The sequence below is a fragment of the Achroia grisella genome, unplaced genomic scaffold (assembly GCF_030625045.1).
Source record: "Achroia grisella isolate CSIRO2021 unplaced genomic scaffold, CSIRO_AGI_Agris_v1 utg874, whole genome shotgun sequence".
Classification (NCBI taxonomy): Eukaryota; Metazoa; Arthropoda; class Insecta; order Lepidoptera; family Pyralidae; genus Achroia; species Achroia grisella.
The window spans coordinates 6,268,739-6,289,897 of NW_026713051.1; the positions used below are offsets into that span (position 1 = coordinate 6,268,739).

Below are 21,159 nucleotides of genomic sequence, written 5' to 3' on the forward strand. Positions count from 1 at the left end.
TTCATTATTAAAAAAATACAGTTATAACAAACTATTATTAATAAATATATAAAAATATTATAACAACGGCAAGACAGTGATGACAATGCGGCCTTATTAGCTTATTAGCCATAATCCAATGACCTTGGAACGGGGAAGAGTTCTTTCTTCTGGTTGTGATATAAGTCTACTGTTGATTCGGTCTATGAATGTAAGGACAGGAGCGTTGCATAATTCTTTTTCTATGTGTATTTTTTAATGAATAATTTTACGCCGCTTCATAGTTTGTCTTCACAAAATAATAAACAGGTTTCATAACTTTTGATCACATCTGCCAAGTCTTCTTGGTTGAAATTGCATTCCGAATGTGGCGGTACAATAAAAAATATTCAAATTCTATATAACATTTTTATGTTTATTTGAATAAAGTATATTATTATACCACTCTAGTATTGTTCAACATCTATGTAAATCTATATTTTCACGTCGTGTCCCTTAAGTCGTCCCATACACGCCGAATCTTTATTTTTGTGTATTCACTAGAAGGTAATATATCTACATATGTGATCTCGGCGGCTAGCGGTGCCTGCTGCCCCTCAATATCGCATTTTACCATATGCGTTTCTTCAGTTTCCTCAAGTTCAAACCAATGCAATGTAATGTTTTATTGGTGTACTTACTCATTTTTTATATAATTAAAATGGCAAGTAACTTGACGGCCCACCAGATGAAAAATGACAATTGTTGGCTATATCTGCGAATATCGTATATCCGCACAACGGATATCATGTCGACATGACGCCTCTTATAAACGTCATTGCCATGTCGGAAGGTCTTCCAAAGGAGTAGTATAAAAAAAAGGAACACAGCATGCTAAACAAGTTGTTTTTTGTTTAACTTCACTTTGTACAAAGTTTACGTCGGTACACTGCACACTGGGGTCTACCCTCTGTTTTACTAACTACTAATACTATTTAGTTAATAACAAAGAAATTGATTTATTAATTTTAATAAGTACTATTTTAATACCAGTAAAAAATTTGAATTTATAGTATGGTACATTACATTTTTAACACTATATAGAAAAACAAAAAAACCGTCTCTTCTTCTCTGTATGCTGTGGCCAACGGGATCCGTACTTGATCTGTTGATTGTAAATTCATACAACAATTACAGCAATTACAAAAACGCAATGTTTTTAATAATGCAATGCCATAATTGATTCGTACAGCGAAATTATTTAAATTTGTGCATCGCTATGGAGAATAAAACGCACAATACTTTAATTTCGCATACAAATACCATACACAACGAAGTTATTTGGATTTCATTTGTGAAATTGCTTCAGTGCATGGATTCCCGGGTCTATTGCAGAATACCAAATCTGATATGTCTGTCCGTCGAAAATTCCGTCGTCATTTCAACGCGAGCTTAAATCTACTGTTGGAGTTTTGTCATTCCCCTTTTATGTGTCGCAAATAGCTGGGATAAAATGACAAAACTCTTGAAAAGCTGAAAACGCAAGATATGTGTTTCACAAAAAGTACATCCTCGACGGTGAATGAATTATTACACCACTAACAGTATTAAACCTGTTCAAAAATAAGTAATTCATTAAAATCGGTGTGAAATAGACGCGAGCAGATTACGTAAAAATACAGACTTATTAAACGCGTTGTGCTTCTTGAATATGTGGCTGTGCATAATAATTCAAAAATACAAAATAAGTACTCACGTTGTGGGATGCTCTACCACTCGATTATCGTACGGCTCATAGTCGTCCACGTCTTCCATATTTTTCATATTTACTAAGGATATCGCTTTATCAGCTTCACGATTTTTTTTCTTTTTCTTGTCATCTTGCATTGGAGATAAACTGAAAGACAAAAGTACGTTGATCATGATATTGAAAAATATTGCGTTTTGGTTTGCCTCAGCCAAGAGTGCAATCGCAAACTCCGACTAAAGAAAAGTAGTTTATTTTCTTTAATGAAATACATTCTAATTTCACATATATATAGCATTGTTATTTTATAAATAAACAACATCCGGTGTTTAACTCACTTCACGCTCCTATTTTGTTCATTTGTGTAACTTGGAAACTGAAATTTCGCAACTATAAAATTTCTATAAAGTTTAATTTTCTATAAAAATTTCAAATATGGATTACTTTACATGATAATTTATTAATAAGAATTATCCTGAACAATGTTTATTGAAAATGGGCAAATAAAATACTAAAATTTAAAATTACTTGAAAACTCCTTTTAATAATATTAAATATAGTATTTATTTCACTTAAAAATATAAATTATTACGTACCCTATCGCGTTCTGAATCTCAACATCCTCAAATTGCGACGAAGTCATTATTAAAATTTAAGTTAGAATTTTAATTTCAAATTTAATTAAATATATTAAAACTAAATAATTTTATTAAATTTGGCACAATTCACAATTTAAATAATATTTTACATTTTAATAAAGAAGATACAATTTTACAATATTCGTAGCGCGCACTCTACTCCGTCGCAAAGTTCAGCAGAGATCCGCTCAACATTGCGACTGTTTCTGTGACTGGCTTGCAGAAAGTGAATGCAGGGATGCACTAGATGAGTCCGGGTCGAAAGCTTGATTTGTTATCACCTAGGCGACCAGAGCGCTCCACCTGTACCTGTTTATTTATTGATCTACATGCCCCTCTGTATGTTTCAGCTGATGGCCCCCGGTTTTCAATGCCATTATTTTGTATATACGTAAAATAAAATATATTTTGGATAGGCTTTTAATTACGGGCTTTAAAGAGGTGCATTTAAACGAACGTGCGCGCGCACATTTTTAAAAATATATGAATGCATTTTACTTTACATTTCTTTTATGTATTCTGAAGTTAATAATATTTGACCTACATATTATTCTAATTATTTCTACTGCAGAAATTATAATTAATATTTAGTTCATATGCCATTTTTAAAAAGTATCTTAAACATTATTAAATTAAAATAACATTAGTTTAATAAAAATAAATTAAAGAAAGGATAAATAAAAGTATAATAAAAAAAGTAATTTAAGTAAGTAAGTAAGTTAAGTGTAAGTATTCAAAAACCAAAAAGACTCTTTTTGGTTTTTGAATTTTTCTAGTATTTGTCTAATAAAAATAGTACTAACATATATTAATGAATAGATATACTAGGCGTCAGTATTTTTTTGCTTAAAAATTTGTCTAAAAGGGATAAATGTAGCAACTTTTAATAATATTGTGTGGCAATAAAAAATGCATTATTTATACAAGGTTTACTCGTAAAAAAATAGTTTTAGATTTTCACACGTAATATTTAATCTTCGTATTTCTTTACATAGTTTGTATAAAACTACGAGAAATTTCTAATATTTTTTCCATATTTTTAATAATCAGAATAATTACTACCAAACCTAAACTTCAATAGAATCATTTAAATAAATATATATTATATTTTTTATATAATTGTAATGCTGAAACGTAGTCCCGCCCCCAAATCAATACTGCGTAGCAACAGGTCTCCGGGGGCCTGATTGCACAATCATCGGTATATAGAGATGCATATATTCAATTTACCCATTGATTTTGACTCCCAACTGTTTGAAGGTCATAGTCCTGCATGTGCAGCGCATCATGTATTGATTTCCGACTAGTTTTCGCAGTAAATTGAAACTGTAGGATTTATATATAGTAAATTAAATTTATTTACACAGCAGCGACGCACCAATAAAGCTGTCGTTCATTTCGTGCATATTTCATTTTAAACTTTCAAAAGCTCTATGAAATGAAAAGACTTTTAGGGCAGTGAATATTAATTTTGTAATGGACGAGGATATTCTGAAACTACATTTTATGAAGAGACATGTATTACGTCCTACCTTTAAAGAGATTTTTAAGCTTTTACTAAGTAAAAGGCACTTAAGGTTAAAAGAATTTATTTTCTCGTAGACGAAATTTTGTAGTTCATTTAAAATGAGAATATAGGTAACAAATTGACTTAATAGGAGCATGTTATGCGGAGGAGCGAGGACCACATCTTAATGAAAATAATTAATATGAACGTGGATGGAAAGAGAGAGAATGACCGAAAAAAAGCTGGATCTATTGTGCTAAAGATTACATGTATTAAAGAAGAATAATCTCAGATATAACGGCCGTTTGGATCAGTGGAAGAGGATGATATACTTCACCGTCCCCAAAGAATGGGATAAAGGCAATGATTATTTAAAATGCGAATATACTTTATTTAAAATAATTGAATTTAAAATATATACTGTGTAGGTCGGTGCTTATTTTAAGTTATAATTATTCAATGTAGGTAAATTTAATAATATTATAAAATTATTTAAGTTTTTTTTATAAAAATATCTATTTATTTCACGTGGTTAACATTTTTTTTATACCATAAAATTTCTTTTGACGGCGTTGGCGTCTTTGCGGTTAAGCTCACTCTCTTTAGTCATGTAAAGAATCCATGACTAAAGACAACATACGCACAATACAACAATATAGAAATTGGTCATCAATATCATTGTTCCTACTTAAATGAGTCTTTATATCAATATTATGTAAATTTTATTAAAATAATATTTCTATTAGTTATTTAGAAACTATCCATGGCACAAGCTCTGATTAGTTTTAGAATAGACGGCGCTGTGTGACAATTCACGCAATTAAATCATTTACATGTACTCCGAACTACTGCTACCTAAATTGAACGGTGAAAAAATATTATAACAATATTTGAAGTGCAATACAGTTCTGTGCATGAAAATCCTGTTGAATTGGAGAGATATGTTTTTATGAGTACACAGCGAGATGCTGCACTAAAATCAACAGGAAAGTAGACTAAAAATCAACTAGACGAATGCGAAAATCAACAAAATATGAATTATAAAATAATATTTCCCTTTAGTAGGTTTTTATGCAATATATATACGAGTAAGATATATAATCTGTGGTTTAAGCATAAGTGTTGAAATGAATATATAATTACTATCTATTTAATCACGAAAATTATGTGTTATAACTAGTACTGGAATTAAGTAAATTCAGCGTCAATTGTGGTGACCTACGTCAGTAGGTCGTGCATAATTCTCGTTACAAAAAAACGTTACATTTCAGTCTAACTTTCGGGAAACTTCGATGTGAACCATATATTAAACAGTATTTTATAATCCTAAATTAAGTGAATTTATATATTAAATGTTCATGTCCAGTACACATACGGCAATAGTAGCCAAATCTTATTAGATTTTCTTCAGAATTGAATTGAATTAAATTCAAAATTAATTAAAAATTAATTAATTTTGAATAATAGTAACATTAGCAGTTTCTGATATATAGCGTTGTGGCATATAAAGGGACACACACTATAAGGGTTATTAGCCGTTTTCTTTGGATTCTATTCTGTTCAAAGGTTATTAGTTTCATATATTATATGAAATTTTCTGAATTTGTGGGTTACGCCTACCTTACCTTATATTATCTATTTATTATTCTATAAGTATATTAACAATAAATAAAAAATACAATAGTCCATTAATACAGTGACGACAATTCTATAGGCTTTAATATCGGTTATATTATTACGCTCGTCGTATTAAGGTCCAGCTCCCGAGAGCGGACGTTGTTATTGTGCATCTATTTCCGAACTCCAATCTCGAGCTGAGTTCCCAGTATTTAGGAACCATTATTCAATGGATGTAAGATGCTTTACAAAGCATAATCTTTCTAAGCTCTTTCTTAAATGACAGACATATACATAAAACATCTGAATATGTAAATTAATAGGTTTAATTTAAAAGGTAAAACAATTTAATTCCTTGCCAAACAGAAAACTTCTATTAAAAATTACTCTGATTAAAAACAAAGCATATTTTAAATGATTACTTAATAAATTACAAATGTACTATATACGTTTCAGTATATGATAAGTAAATTAATTATGTTAACATAAATAATGTATATTACACATACAATCTATATATATATACGAGTATAAGTTTGAATTTTATTAAGGTTCTATTGGCTTGTTTCATGTAATATACTATATTTTATTCTACTTTATTAAAATACACAACAGTTAAGTCTCTTGCCTGAAACATTTATTTACAATTCACTTTTGAAAGTCGTATTTGTTTGTGCTCTGAACTTTTCAGTCACAACATCCATTACTTTCATCTTCCTAGCGCGGTAGTTGGCAACTTTGGTTTGTACTACTGTAATATTAGAAGTTCCTTTCGACATATCATTGTAAAGTTTTGTTTTGATTAAAGACGTCATCATATTCACGTTGCCAGTTTTCCACTAATATGCAAGTGTCTATTTATGTTCGTGCTCATAATTTTCTGTATTTTGATTATTTAGAACATCTATTCATGTACATATATATGTGTCCATATAGCATTATTAATATTACCAATAATACTCAATGAACAATTCACATAATGCCATCTAGGGTAAAACTAAGCAGTGCCTGTATAGGTCTAGTATGTATATATATAACTTATATAAATAATTTTATATTTTTTTGTAAATACTGACATAACATACATAGAAAATATCAAGTGTCATACAAACAATCATACTCATATATACAAAAATCAAAATTATACTTATAACAGGCGCGGAATCGATCTTGCGACCACCAGCAAAGCGGTGTGCTAAACCGCTGGACCACCGAGGCCATCGAAGAATGAAAATATTGTTGAAATAAGAATTCTATAAAAATGCTTAAATGTAAATCTAGTATTTTTTAATTAACTAGTTTCTCAGTAAAGGGTTTACTTAAACTATGAACTTTTCTTTTGCTGTTCGCCGCATCTGGTCTTTACAGCTTCATCTAGCGCAAATGGGGTGGGAATGCAGCGGGGTTTTAAAGCTCGTGGAGGGACTTATGAAGCGGCTGAAGGCCAACTCATACCCCGTTCCTATTGGTTCTAACTAAAGTACGGAATTTCCAATAGAAAGTTAGATTTATCCACACCTACATAAGTAAATTATATATACGATTAAATGACATCCTTTAATTTTTAGATATTCTTACCAGTTATGTTGCATAATGTTTGCACGTGTTATTATTCATTTTTACATCAATTATTAATATCTCTTTTGCTTGCGTTATTGGTACTAAACAACTGAATTTTAAATGCATGCATACATAGAAAATACACAGACCAATATCATCATACTCATGAATGTTTACACCGAGCGACCATCGAAAAGTAAGGCTGTATGCAAAACCGATAGACTACCGAGCCCGTCAAATATAATATTACAGTAATAGGCTCATATAGACATTATTAATTACCTTTGTGGCACAAAATCGTCTGGTTCAAATGAAGGGTTGACCATTGGACCACTTTGTCTTCTTGCCCATTCTTCCGCTTCCTGTAAACAAAGAGAAATGCATTTAGAATAATATTACTGTATTGTGACTGTCTTGACTGCTTGCACCAAAATAAAAATATTCGTGTTAAGACGTGATCAACAATATAAATAGTTATAGTAGTCTTTACTATTATGCCTGTGATTCTTACTCCAATCTTCCCGACCTCGTTCCGTTCAAGTGGGGATCGCAATTATGACGACATTAGCCGTGATTTGATCCCCTGGGGGCCCCAGATTAGCGTCATATCCGCTAGGAAAGAATTGCCCTACGCCACAAGACCTTTAGCAATATATTAAATTGCACTCAATCACGCTTTTGTCGTATAGTAATTATCAATTTTAGTTGCAATGTACACAATTACAGAAGCTCAAAAAAATGTGTGTAATAATGATAATAGTATCTAATTGGTTAAATAACACAACGCCATCTAGTCTCAAGCTAAGCAGAGCTTCTGTTATGGATATTGGATAACTGATAGAAAATATATTTTATATTAACTGGCGAGTGAATACATCATTAGAAATATATAGGAAATGTGAGTAGACAATACGCGTCTATGTTTTACCGTGACGTCACGCTAGACCTACCTCAAATTTATTTTGTGAGATACATGTAAATGCGTGTAATCTTTATAGCACATCGCAAATTTAGCATACTATATGATAAGCAAATAAACAATATGTCTTTGAATCGATGGCGAGGGTGTAATTAGTAATAGAATCTAGGTAACGGTAGAACTTAGGCCATGCTTATTTCGTCAAAAATTAAACGCGATGACTACTGTACTGTAATTAACCTGGTCTCAAGCTCTTATTATTATATTTTACTGACAACCCATTTTATTATTATTCATTAAAAAATACTGTATTATCAGAGACGAAAGTATTCAATTTTAGAATGCAGCCATTTGATTGCAAAATGATTGCAAAAATGTTGCAGAGTTTCATGGAAAAACTAAATAGTTCTGAATAGCGGTTGCTGTTACGAGTTAATTAGGCGTGTATAGAATTTATTCAAATGAAATGAAAAGTAAGACCTTTATTGATTCCCTCGCAAACGATACCGTTACGTAATCAATTATAAACAATACATATCATTACAACGACAAAAACAAAGTGCTTATCGCTAAGTGGCGATCTCTCACAGAAAATCTCATGTTTTCCTTGCGCGTAAATAGGTAGCAAAGTTAAAATTTTTTTTTTAATGACATTACCTGGAACAATAATATTTATTAGAAATAATATTTTCATAAAATGGAAAAAGTAAAAACATCTTCAACAAAAAATATAATATTACACATATTCGTATAGTATTATTTTGACCTATAACAATTGAATGGGAATGTTGTATAAAGATTTTGAGTTCATAAAATTCGTTAATTTGAGGTGTTTATACTCTTTCATATAGTGGAAAATTCGTAATAAAGCGATTATTTACATAAAATGTTCGCAATAGGTATAAAGGTATATTTTGAATAGTCTCTTATGAGCAATTCAAGGAGGTTACGAAAAATTTTTCGTTATATTAAGGTTGCACTGTCCGTTATACATTATATTATCTGTGGTTATACTAAGTATGTTACAGGTACTTGAAAAGTAATAAAATTAATTACTCAGGACAATTAACACGGACACATTTATTCCTAAACTAAGCAGAACAGATGCCAGACGGTCTCGGTGGTCTGGCGGGTTAGCACATCGCTTTACTTCCGGTGGTCGTGGCTTCAATTGCTAGCGCGATATAAAAAATGTATTCATGAGTATTCGCGCACTACTTCCGACTGTTTGCATAGGTTTGTATATTTTGTCTTATGTATGTACTTACAAAAAATATTTAAGTGTTTCTATCAGATATTAATATCTATATCTAGAGCTCTGTATTAGATTGAGATTAGAAGGTGCTGTGCGCATTGTCCGGATATAATTATTATTATATAGATTTTCAGTAACGTCGAAATTAAAATTTAATATTGTAATTTTTCATGCATAATGGATATATAAAAAGCTAAACGCGGATAACAGTCCAAATTACAGTACAAACTAAAATAGAACAAGTACCAATACAATGAAATAGATACCGTGTCTATTATCGAATCGGATAGATCTGGGATGAATCTTTACGTAAGTACAACAAACACTCCGCCACAGGATCATAAGTAAATAGCAATATTACAAGGAGCATGGCCTTCTATGATTCACTTTATCGACTAATAAAATAAAGTCCCCGTTGTCTGTTTGTCTGTGTTGTATGTTCGGGATGATCTAAAGAATTATAGATCAGGTTTTCATGCGATTTTCATTCATCAACAGAAAGTTTTGGTATAATTCGTTAAGTCTATACGTAGTGTATATGTAGGTTGAAATCCGCGACTGGTATTATTTTATCATAATTATACTAAAATCATGAAGTATTCCAACATATTAAGTAGATTTTTTATTTCATAAAAAAAAAAATTGTATGACGTATACTTACATTATCGAATTAAAATAAGTAGGAGAAATACATGACAAAGATTCATTAATTTTAAAGTCAATCAAATTCAAGTCAATTATTATAATATTAATGTACATTTAAGCGTGCGTTAGAATATGGACATTTTTTAGACTTTATATGTTGTGTATTCTATACCTCATAAAGAAGAGCAGAGCTTATATATACCAACATCGTAATATTAAAAACTTCAATATGGCAATAAAATAAAACAAGGACCTATGTAAAAATATTAAATTAGGTGCATCTCTAGAATCCGCTAAGGGGGTGTGGCATAGCACCCACGCGACGCTACCGCAAATGTCACCGCGCGCGCGCACTACTTCCGACTCTCAACCTATTGGTACGAACAATATGAAATAAAATAAACAGTGCCGGATTACATTAGTAGCAAAAGTCACAACGAGCCCGCACACTGAGCCCACGCGCACTCACAATTCTCCGAACACAATACAACATAAAAAAAAGTGTTATTAAACACCATTTTTTTATAACCAAGTAAAAGATGTTTTTTCTGATTATGGTTTTTTTAAAACCTTAAACATGAAAACTATTTCCGAAACTGAACTATTCGCCTCTAAAAAGATAATGCTACAGGCACCGCGCTGAATCCGGCACTGGTAATAAGAACAATAATTGATTTAATGTGAATGTCCTCTAATCAGCACATCGAACATACGGCTATTATACTTTCAAGAAATTACTGTCAAATTGAATGACGTTTTAACAATGACAATATTGAAGTATAAATTGCTACCATATTATAGAATTTAATGACCTCTATAGTCAGAGTCAATCAGTTGAACTGCCTTTATTTCTTACGATCGCAATATATTATGTACATATTTGTATTCGTGAGCATATGACATATTATATCGCAATAATATTTTTTTAAAACTGACTTTAAAATTAAAACAGACAGAGATGATTTCCCACATTTTTTATTTTTTACTTAATGCCTTATTAAGTAAAAAACATACATACGTATATACTATTTAAATTATAAAAAAAAGTACAGACGTATATTTGAATTAATATCAGTGTTCCTATTAGTAATATGTAAATCTGTGTGTATATATAAAATTCTCGTATCACAGTGTTAGTTGTCATAAACTACGAAACGCCTTAAATGCTTTTGATGAATTTTTATATGTATGCTCGGTAGTTATGAGAATAAGTTGTTATCTATTTTTTATACCATAAATGACAAGGATAGGTTTAAGAAAAATATTGAATATGTAATTTTTTTATTATTCTGCTTTAAAAAATATACACAACTAATAAGCAAAACCAGCTAGTTATTAATAAAAATCGGTTTACGTCTATCAGTAGTCTATCATCAGAATAAGCTCAGTGTAATATAGGGTGTTTTATAAACTTAATACTACTTCCAAAACGAGATTTTTTCATACTATTGGAATTAAATAACAATTAAACCGAGCACATCTATTGTAAGGCCGTGTCCATTGCTTATATGCGTCTGTACACTGCAGTTAGTACAGGACCTCTCGAGCAGAAATCTATACCCTAATCCTCTTCACACACCCACATAATATACATATATATGCTCTATCCTCCTCACATACCATTCGTGTAACTGATATCACGATATGTAGCATACCTTCGTAGCTATTGGGAGGACTACTTAGGGGAGGCATGACATCTTAGTCCTCTTGAATGCTAACGCATGAGTGGCATTGCACGTGTCACTTGATGTCCGCAGTACATAAAATATTATTTTATCTGTAGTAGTATTCTTCGTGTAAATAGGCGAAATGTGCCATCGGTAGGCAGCTTGTTTGCCATTTTAATTACATAAAAAAAATCCCAGCTTTTTATATCGCGTATATACACTTTTATATTTGATTAGTATATTTAACACGTGGACTGCCAAGTACGAGATAACTCGTATATAGCGAATTCTTTTTCTAGGATGCAAACTATAAGTAATTTCATAGAGTGATTACACGCTTAAAGTTTATTTAAAAAAACAAATAATATAATTATAAAAATTATAATAGGTTAAATTCAAGCAAAAATTGCTTATGTTAAAAAAATATGGTTACAATGTGAACTCTGCAGTTAGAATTAGAGATTTCATTGTTAATATTGTGATTAAATCAAATAGTCATTTTGGCCACATTTCTGAAAATTGCTGTGGCAGTCAACTTTTTAAGTGTAGTTAATGGTTAATGTGAATGCCTATACGGCATTGAGCTACAGAAGGTGCTTGTTAGGTAGAGAATTTAATTAGTGTTCATAACTCACAACATAATATTTCATAACAATATATAGATAGCTACAGAGAAGCGGGAGTCTAAGATTTTCTCGACTCAAAAGACATTGCATTCATGGACTAGCGGAAATATTTGCAGTCTCTGCGAGCTATTTTATTGGATTTATTACTTTAAATAGAAATAATTACGTTAAATATCATCATATTGTAGACCTCTGTGGTCTAGTGATTTCTATTACCGCCTTACTTCTGATGGACTCGGATTCGATTTCTCGCTCGATACATTCTGTACGTATTATATTTACAAGAAACGTATTCAAGTCTATCAGTATTTATTTCTATCAGTTATCCGGTACCCAAACCATAAGCTCTACTTATGTTGGGACTGGATAGCGCTTTTTTTTTGTTGCCAAGTTTATTATTATTACATTGATACTTTGTAATAAATTATTAAATTGCGAATAGTAGTAATAATAACTATATCATTGTAATTATTACGTACAATTGTATAAATAAACAAGTAAATAAATCCACATCAATCATAGTCACATGAAAAAGGTACATGAATAGATATGACAATATTAAAATGTGTAGTTTTTGAAGCTGTTTTGAAGCGTACGAGGCTTTCCATGTAAATAAAAATCCCTTTGATTGCAACCCGTGATATATGTACATATTTATTTGAACCCGCAGTATGAAAACATGAGATGGGAATATTTATTTTCAGTGTACATTTAGTTACAATTTTTTTAAAGTGCATTTACAGATATTCGGATGGACCACGATGCTACGTATATACCGTTATAATACGACACCCGAGGTACCATTGTTGCGAGTTGCGATTCCAGAGGATGGGGTGAGAACATCATGCCCCTTATTAATTATATCATGCCATCATTTATCATGAGCTTCTCCGAATAATATACGCAATATCTTATTTGGTATTACATATATCGTTCTCAATATTTGTTTGCTGTACGGTTGACTGGGAGAAAAGGCTTTAAGATGGTAAGTCCGCCATGTAAATCTTTATTTGTAGATTTGTGCATTAAAGTTTTAAACAAATATATATAATTAAACTCATAAATACAAATAAATATTTGTTTGTGCGAGAATCCAATCCATTTCCATCGGAAGTAAGACCGTCAAAGTGTAGTGGTTGTCTAGTTATCACGGCATGTTAACATACATAGACGACTGAACTCTAGAACCAAATACTCGACGAAATGCCATGAATACAAACAGTCGGAGAGAGGGCGAAATTCGCCCTTTGACGGTCGTACAGTCTGCCACAGAGTGGTTACTTCGCTAACTAACTGTACGAGTTAAGAGGACTTACTAGAGAACTCTCGGTACGGTATCTATTAATTAAAACGAACATACGAACATTTACGGTTAATTTTAGAAGTAACAAATATATTCAGTATTTACCGATATCTTCTTTTAAGACACACAAACTGCATGTAGCAGCTTCTGAATCCGTACAGGAGAGTGATTATTAAAATTTACATAAATCCATTCTTAAACTGACGTTAGAAAAATAATCTATGTTCCTTAGTTTTATGTGTCTGTATCTACTAGAATTTTTATATTTGTCTTTATAATGTAATCAGGTCATACGATTACACAGAAACCTTCGAAAATCTGTTTGTTACCTTTTCACGAAATAGCTGAATAGATGTTAATAAAATTTTACATTAATATAGATTTTATCATGAAAATGTCTCTCTTTTGTTTCAAAATAGCAGATTAACTCACAGGAAGCAGCTAGTGTAATATAAATGTCTATTAAAACATGCAAAACAAATAATGCACTAACTAAAAATTGTATGCGCAACAATTCTCAATATTTATGAACAGTTCTGGTAGCGAACTGCACCGTAAATCATAGAACATGTTGCAAATAAATCCACCACTAACAACTTCGGTTTTATTTGATATTTTGCTTTTGCAGTTTCCAAACACTTTTTCACCAATTTATATTCAGTTTTTGGTTGATATAGAATGCATGCGCATTATTATTTGAAAACATAAAACTTTGCGATATGATTGTAACTCTTTAACTCTCCAGTGATGGATAACATCGATAACATATTGACGATGGCGGCTCGACAAAGTGGGCAAATCAAATATTACGTCCAGCGTGATGCCGCTTATAGATTGACACGATTAAGAAATTTTACTATTTCAACACAATCATATAGTATCCAATTTTGTTATATATATGTATATATACATTACAATTGATTAATAACTGACTACTTATTAAATTTCAAACTTTTTTTAAATTGTATCTAAATATATATAACTCCCTGTACGTGTTATTTATCATCTAAGCCCGCCTTACGTTTGTATGAATCCATTTTGATGAAATTTTATATTTCCTAATTAATTAATTTCGCCTCGTAAAAGATATCTAATTAGATTAAAAAAAATATTTTTCAAAGTCATTGAACTAGTAAAATATATATTGTGATTGTTCGCGTTACATTGATCCTATCTGTGATAACGGTCGTGAAATAGGGGGAGCGAATTATTAGTAATATGGACTAATAACTTCATTGCTAAGCAATGTACCACATTAGATTGACCACACGGACTGTCCAAATTCTAGTGATCGCCACAATGGGCTAACCGACCTGACTTTATACTCGTTTAACCATCCTTCACTGGTGCCCCGCTGTGCAAACCGTTTGTGCAGGCGGGTGCACTATTCCATTATCATCAATTAAAAAAAAACAATCGCGAAGGTTCGTTGTAAATTTTACTAATGTCTGTTTATATACACAACATCGTGTGCCTTGTTTATGTAACAATGTACGATTATTTTATATCATTATATTCATTGTCGCACCATTTCCTGTCATTAAATTCGTCTTTGCCATTTTTTATTGTTACATACCTGTGGTATGTAATGTATTAGATATTGGTATGTAACCACGAGTATGTAGACACGAATTACTTATTAACAAGTGCTGTGACATCATTTTGATAAAGTTGATGGCCCTCTTGTCTCATCAGACACGTTCTGCAAATAAAACTGTGGAATGACAACCGTTTGGAATGTAAATGTAATTGTACAAAAACAAAACCATTATTATTTTGTATTCTCACATATATTAACGAATAGAAGAATAACCAATATTTGATTGGTCTGAATAAATATAATAGTAATAGCAATAAAATTCTTTTAGGCATAAAAATATAGCGCTTATGAACGTCAAACGTTTTGTAATAATATTTCCATACCGTCCAGTTCAGTATACAGATCAATTGAGAAGAACAAGCACGAAACCTAACTGATTTTTTAAAAACATAATTGAAATTCTGACAATAACAGTACAAGTGTGCGCAGCCAGTTAAATCATTTGTCGCCGTATTTGTCCCCTCAGACAATAGTGGCCGTTTACGACGCCCCGTTTCTATTCATGCGGCTGACTGTACTGTCACAGACGTGAGATGACAACTGTAGCACTAAAATTAGCAGCTAACTTCCGCACTCGACCTGTCTGCCCTAACGAGCAGCTTCCCTCGTATGCAGATCTCAATTGCTACCTATCAGATTGTGCACTCATGTGCTTGTTGATTATTAGATATATCACTAGTTGAGACCGCGATTTTGTTTGTGTGCAGTAGCGGTATATATAATTTGTTGGAAAACAACTACATATGTACCTCTAGTTAAATAACTAATATTCTCTCCCTTATCTGTATGTACTATATGAGATGTCCATGTTCGGTGACGAATAACCATAATATAAGAGAACCTATTACAGACACAGTTACAACAGAGAAAGTAGAAGTAGACATAAATACAACCTATATATTATTAATAGTGTAGATTTTATAGGGTAAAATTTACAATCATATCCCATACATTTGTAGGAATTTAAAGAATTTCTAAATAAATACTATTATTCTACAAATACTAGTTAAATGATTATAATGTATTACATGTGCCCGCGGTTTCATACGCATGAAATTAAAAGTTTAAATAAATTTATATCGCTTTAAAGTTTCCTCAAAATCTGTTCAGTATGATGATAAAATTGTTATTCGGTTATATTCTCATTATATAGAGAAAGATATAGATAATACAACCGATTAACAACCTATCTATATAGGTTATTAGAAACAAAACAGACTTTTGCAAATTAAAGTCCTAACTTTCGCTTGTTAAACAGTTGCGGCGAGGCGGCCCGCAAGGAGGAGAAACTAACTTAACTCGCGGCCCGCGAGTTGGCGATCACTGCTGTGAAGTTACTCATATAAAATTACTCCCTAGAGTTAAAATTATTTTATGACTCATCTATTGTCAAGTAGTGTCAACAACTATAATTACCTATAGTTGGTTTTGAAAGAACGATTTATCTTTATAAAAATATTTAAGTATTTATCAGTTGTCTAGTATCCATAACATCAAGCTAGGACTAGAGTACGCAGCCAACTCTTTATCCTTATCCAAGGTTATTATTATTCTGATTACAGAGAGTAGAGGTTTACTAAGTCGGATCTGAAAAGTTCTCATTTCAAATCTGGCTAACAACAAAACCTTCATGCACATTTGTGACTGACTGTCTAAAAAACTCGCGATAGGCTTGCCCGTTGCCACGTAAGTTTCAAATATACGAATCAAATGTAGACATGCCATCGACTATCCCATTTGGTATAACTGTCGTGAAGTTATATAACATGATATGATTGGTGTTACCTAATAAAGATTTTTTTTATTATAAACTTTTATTTTTAATCTTGTGAATTTTAAATTAATTTTCTTGTAATGTTTTACAATAATATATTAAAATGTGCGTAAAGCTACTTAAAATTATACTAAAAAACTGTTGAATAATTTATAACCAAATAAAATATTATCTACATCTTATAATAAAAACAGAAGTTTAGAATAAAAAAAAGTCGCGTGCAATAATAATTGTTGTGATGTAAAAAATCCGGTTTCTTTCGTTAAGGTCAAGCGCATGAGACGTGAGCCCACTGTGAGCGGGCATGCGCACCCGAATATTAACTTTTAAATATTGCTAATTGTTAAAACATTAATTAAAAAAAAATACCTAGGTAATTCATTTTATAATTTAAGAAAAAATCTAGCATGTACTAAAAAAGTTGTGTGACATTTTAACTTGAGTTACCTAACTTTGGTGGGAACACAAATAACAAACTAAATTAATCTTGAAGGCCGTGGTAGGTTTATTAAGCTTAAATATACAGAAATCTAAGTACGGTAGTAATCAAGGCATATATATCAATAACAATATTTATTTAAAAAAAGATTGTGTATATTTCAAATAATATCTCAAACCAATTCACACAGCGGCGTCCAGTCACAAGATAAGCAAAGCATTTATCATAGGTATAAGCAACTATATAAATATATATATATATTTGTAAATACATACATAATGTACCTATATAGAAAACATCCAGAGTGACAAACAAATATACAAATGTTTGTACAATTCGAGAATTCGAACCCGCGCCAATTGGATGTAAGGCGGTGTGCTAAACCACTAGACCTACTAACTAACTAACTAGACTAGAACTAAACCACCGATGTCATCATATATAATTATTTATTTTTAGTTGACGCTAACAAAGAGTCCGAACCTTGTAAACAGCTAATTCACGGAGCAGTATTGAATCGTGTAGCGCCGCGGCGGATTGCGTTGTAATCCTTTCAAATTTAAATGCAGCTATAAAAAACTCGATTAGAATTAATATTTAATTAACTACCGCGAACTACAAACATATTATTCTTTTAAAAGGTTTTTAATTGAATGTATTTCATGGAATTTCTCGATCTGTATGATAAAGCGACAATAATACAAATGATGCTAATAGAATTTTACACTCACATTCACTTACAGTTCGAGTTAAAAACTCAACATTGACTCATCACAAACACACCTACTCACACACACAGTTAAGTCAATTATAGACTCACTTTGTCATTCTCCCAGGGGTTTATTTAATTTTCACACTATTTTTATTACTATCTAATTTTTTTGCAATACTATCCAGTAGTACGAGTACCTACATACTACCGCTTTTGGTGCAGGTTCCATCATTCCGTTAATTGAATATATGTATGAGTATGGTTGTTTGTATTGTTCAGAATGTTTTCTATACATAAAATGTATGTATAAATATTTAAAAAAAAATGTATCTTTTATATAAGTTGTCTAGTGCAAATTGTCTTGAGTTATTATTATTACTATTAAAATACACTATTTGGTCCACCTGATTAAGTTGAGCGGATTTTTTATAGAGATGATACGAGTATATCTACTTAATAATCAAAGCAATTCGATTTTGCAATATATTGCTGCGAATTCCATCACGTATGTTGAACAATACTCATTTTGATGTTATCGTATTGATATTTGGAGACTTTTACGATCTATTAAACAACCCTAGAGTAGTTGTTGAGAATATTTCACAGCTTATAAAATATACCATAGGAATATTATTATTCACACAAAATTCTTAAAGATATAGTTTTGAACAAACATTTATTTAAAAGAGGGACAAGCAACTTTCTTCCTCATTTTTCTTGTGATGAGTTTGCGTTCGAGTGGTACCTTCTACCATTTAATAAACTTGATATAATGTATCCATACATGGAGACAAATATTTGTATCATAAACAGCTGGATGGACTATGTGAAAGATATGGCAAGAAAGGGAGTAAATAACAAGATGACTGTGAACAGGGATGAATGGATGATGTGAACATATTACGCCAACCCCAAATGAATGGGATAATGAAGAAGAAGATAATATTTACATCGACTGAGGATTCACTCACTCACTCACTCGTGATCTTAAGGAAGTAATATTTTATACCACTACATCGTATAAACCTAACGTCTGTAACTTTTTCAGGCATAAATTTTATCCAGTACCTCCGAACTGAAACTTTGTGCGCAGTTCCAATTTATAGAAAAAATGTTACACGTGTAATAAGTTCCAATATTTTACATAACATATTTATATTGAATTGACTTTTGATTCATTACGTACAATACTTGTAAATAAAGTTATATTTATATCAACGGAATTATATAAACAACTTCTAAGATCTAAAAATAAAAGTGACTTATTTATTTCTAAATCTAGCCAACTACAATTGGGCTGGGTGTTCATAGCACGATGATTCATTTGAAAATCGATTATAGATCAAGGGCAATATTAACCTGATGACGAAGTGAGAAATTCCATTCATTGTGCATTATTAGTGCTGACCTATATGTACTTGATTTCGACTTGTTGAACATGCATACTTCAGGATTGTAACTTTAGTTTAGTAGTCAGAAACATTGTCCACTATCAACGTTGAATGCCATATTTGAAGATGAATTTAAATATTTTTAGCGAAATCTAGGTATATGATGGATAGAATTATATATATATATATATATATATATATATATATATAATAAATTTTATATCAACCTAGCGTGCGGCGAGCATTACTCACATAATGATTAGTAAGTTATTTCCTTACCAACATCTATTCATGTCTTCATTCTGTGGTTACCTCCATAAAAATATGTTGCAATACAATTAACTGATAAGGTGTATAACCACTAAGTTTTCCTATGTTCATACAAGTGAAGGCACATGCCCAGTTTATAATACAGAACGAGTATTTGTGAGGGAGAAGACGCCTCACAAGTTTGCATAATGTCGATAGTAGTAGATTCAGTCTTTCTTTTTTTACATAAGATACTTTAATAATAGTTATATTTATTGTTGAGCTAATTAGCATTTGGCTAGATGCCCATTGATACACGTATAAAACAACCAGAACGCACACAAACTTTTTGTATACGGTTACCGAACCCAGCCTCTGTAATTTGATGGTTATGGGATGGATTATATAATACTGTGACAAGATTGAGAACATACGAGTGACTTAGTTTTGCAGTCACGGTAACTCTGACAACTAACATATGAATTTCATAAGTTTAGTCACACACAAACATATAATTTGTAACTCTAATTGGCACATATGGTTGTTACGCTTCTACATCCTGAAATTGAGCGGTATTTTAACTAAATGAATCAATCCGAGCCAGAATATTATTAGGGTAACCTAAGGTAAGGTTTGGTAACTTAATGTGTGTAAGCACACTAAAAGTAACGTCATATGTTTAGAAATAGATTTTTTATAGTATATTACAAACTACTTTAAATATATAATATTGTGCTTTACGAAAATAAATCACGTTCACACGAGACCTGAGTATGTAAATACAGTGGTCATGTAAAACGTCATCATTGTCACAACACGACAATGTTGTGTGATTGGAAATTTCCAATAAATTGAGAGGTGCCTATTTATTATTTGCGAATACGTTACATCTATTCATTCAGTTTCATATCTAATTCATTCATACAATAATATTGCACATATATATTAGAAATGGCTAACAATTTGTATGACAAAGTAAATCGTTTTAACTATTAAAATGATAAAAATAAGTTATGAACTGAACTCCCTTAATATTCACAGTCCCTTTAGAATTGAAACCATACTACCTATCTGCCATTGAATCACTGTATAGTATGTTTGTTTATTCCTATATACACATATATATTTGTATAGATGTTTAAGTTTATAGGATGTATATAGTACGAGAAATCGAACCACTGACCATCAGAAATAAGGCGGTGTGTTACAACGCTAGACCATTGTGATTGTCGATGGAATGAGTGGAAATATGTGCAGTAAAGGTACCCAAGCCGCTGACTTTGTACAGTATATACCTGAGTAAAATCAAATTAATGGATATATTTCGTGTGTTATAAGTTTTCGTACAAAAAGACATCCTGTCCATAATTTTTAAACTAAACAAACATTCTAAGTTGTTTTGCTCAAGAGGTTTTCGTCAAATATTTGCACGAGACGATTCGGCAAGGTCCAAAAGTAAACAAAACAAATGCTTTCATTATTAACGGCGTATTCCTTGTTAGCAATACAACTTAGGCTGTACACACGTTGTTTGCAATTAAGAGCGATCTAT

At 31.3% G+C, this 21,159-nt stretch overlaps 2 protein-coding genes across 2 annotated transcripts in view; one reads left to right on the forward strand and one right to left on the reverse strand.

The window, feature by feature from the left end:
• Positions 1–6,694, forward strand: part of LOC131852987 (E3 ubiquitin-protein ligase UHRF1-like) — a 55,638-nt gene extending 48,944 nt beyond the window's left edge. The window contains exon 17 of the mRNA XM_059203764.1: positions 6,624–6,694. Within this exon, the coding sequence (XP_059059747.1) occupies positions 6,624–6,666 (43 nt within the window). The 3' untranslated portion in view covers positions 6,667–6,694. The remainder of the gene's footprint in view (positions 1–6,623) is intronic.
• Positions 1–21,159, reverse strand: part of LOC131852982 (proton-coupled amino acid transporter-like protein CG1139) — an 80,202-nt gene that overhangs the window by 16,407 nt on the left and 42,636 nt on the right. The window contains exons 2-3 of the mRNA XM_059203754.1: positions 7,310–7,389; positions 1,715–1,855 (exon numbers count right to left, since the gene is read on the reverse strand). Of these exons, the coding sequence (XP_059059737.1) occupies positions 1,715–1,855; positions 7,310–7,389 (221 nt within the window). The remainder of the gene's footprint in view (positions 1–1,714; positions 1,856–7,309; positions 7,390–21,159) is intronic.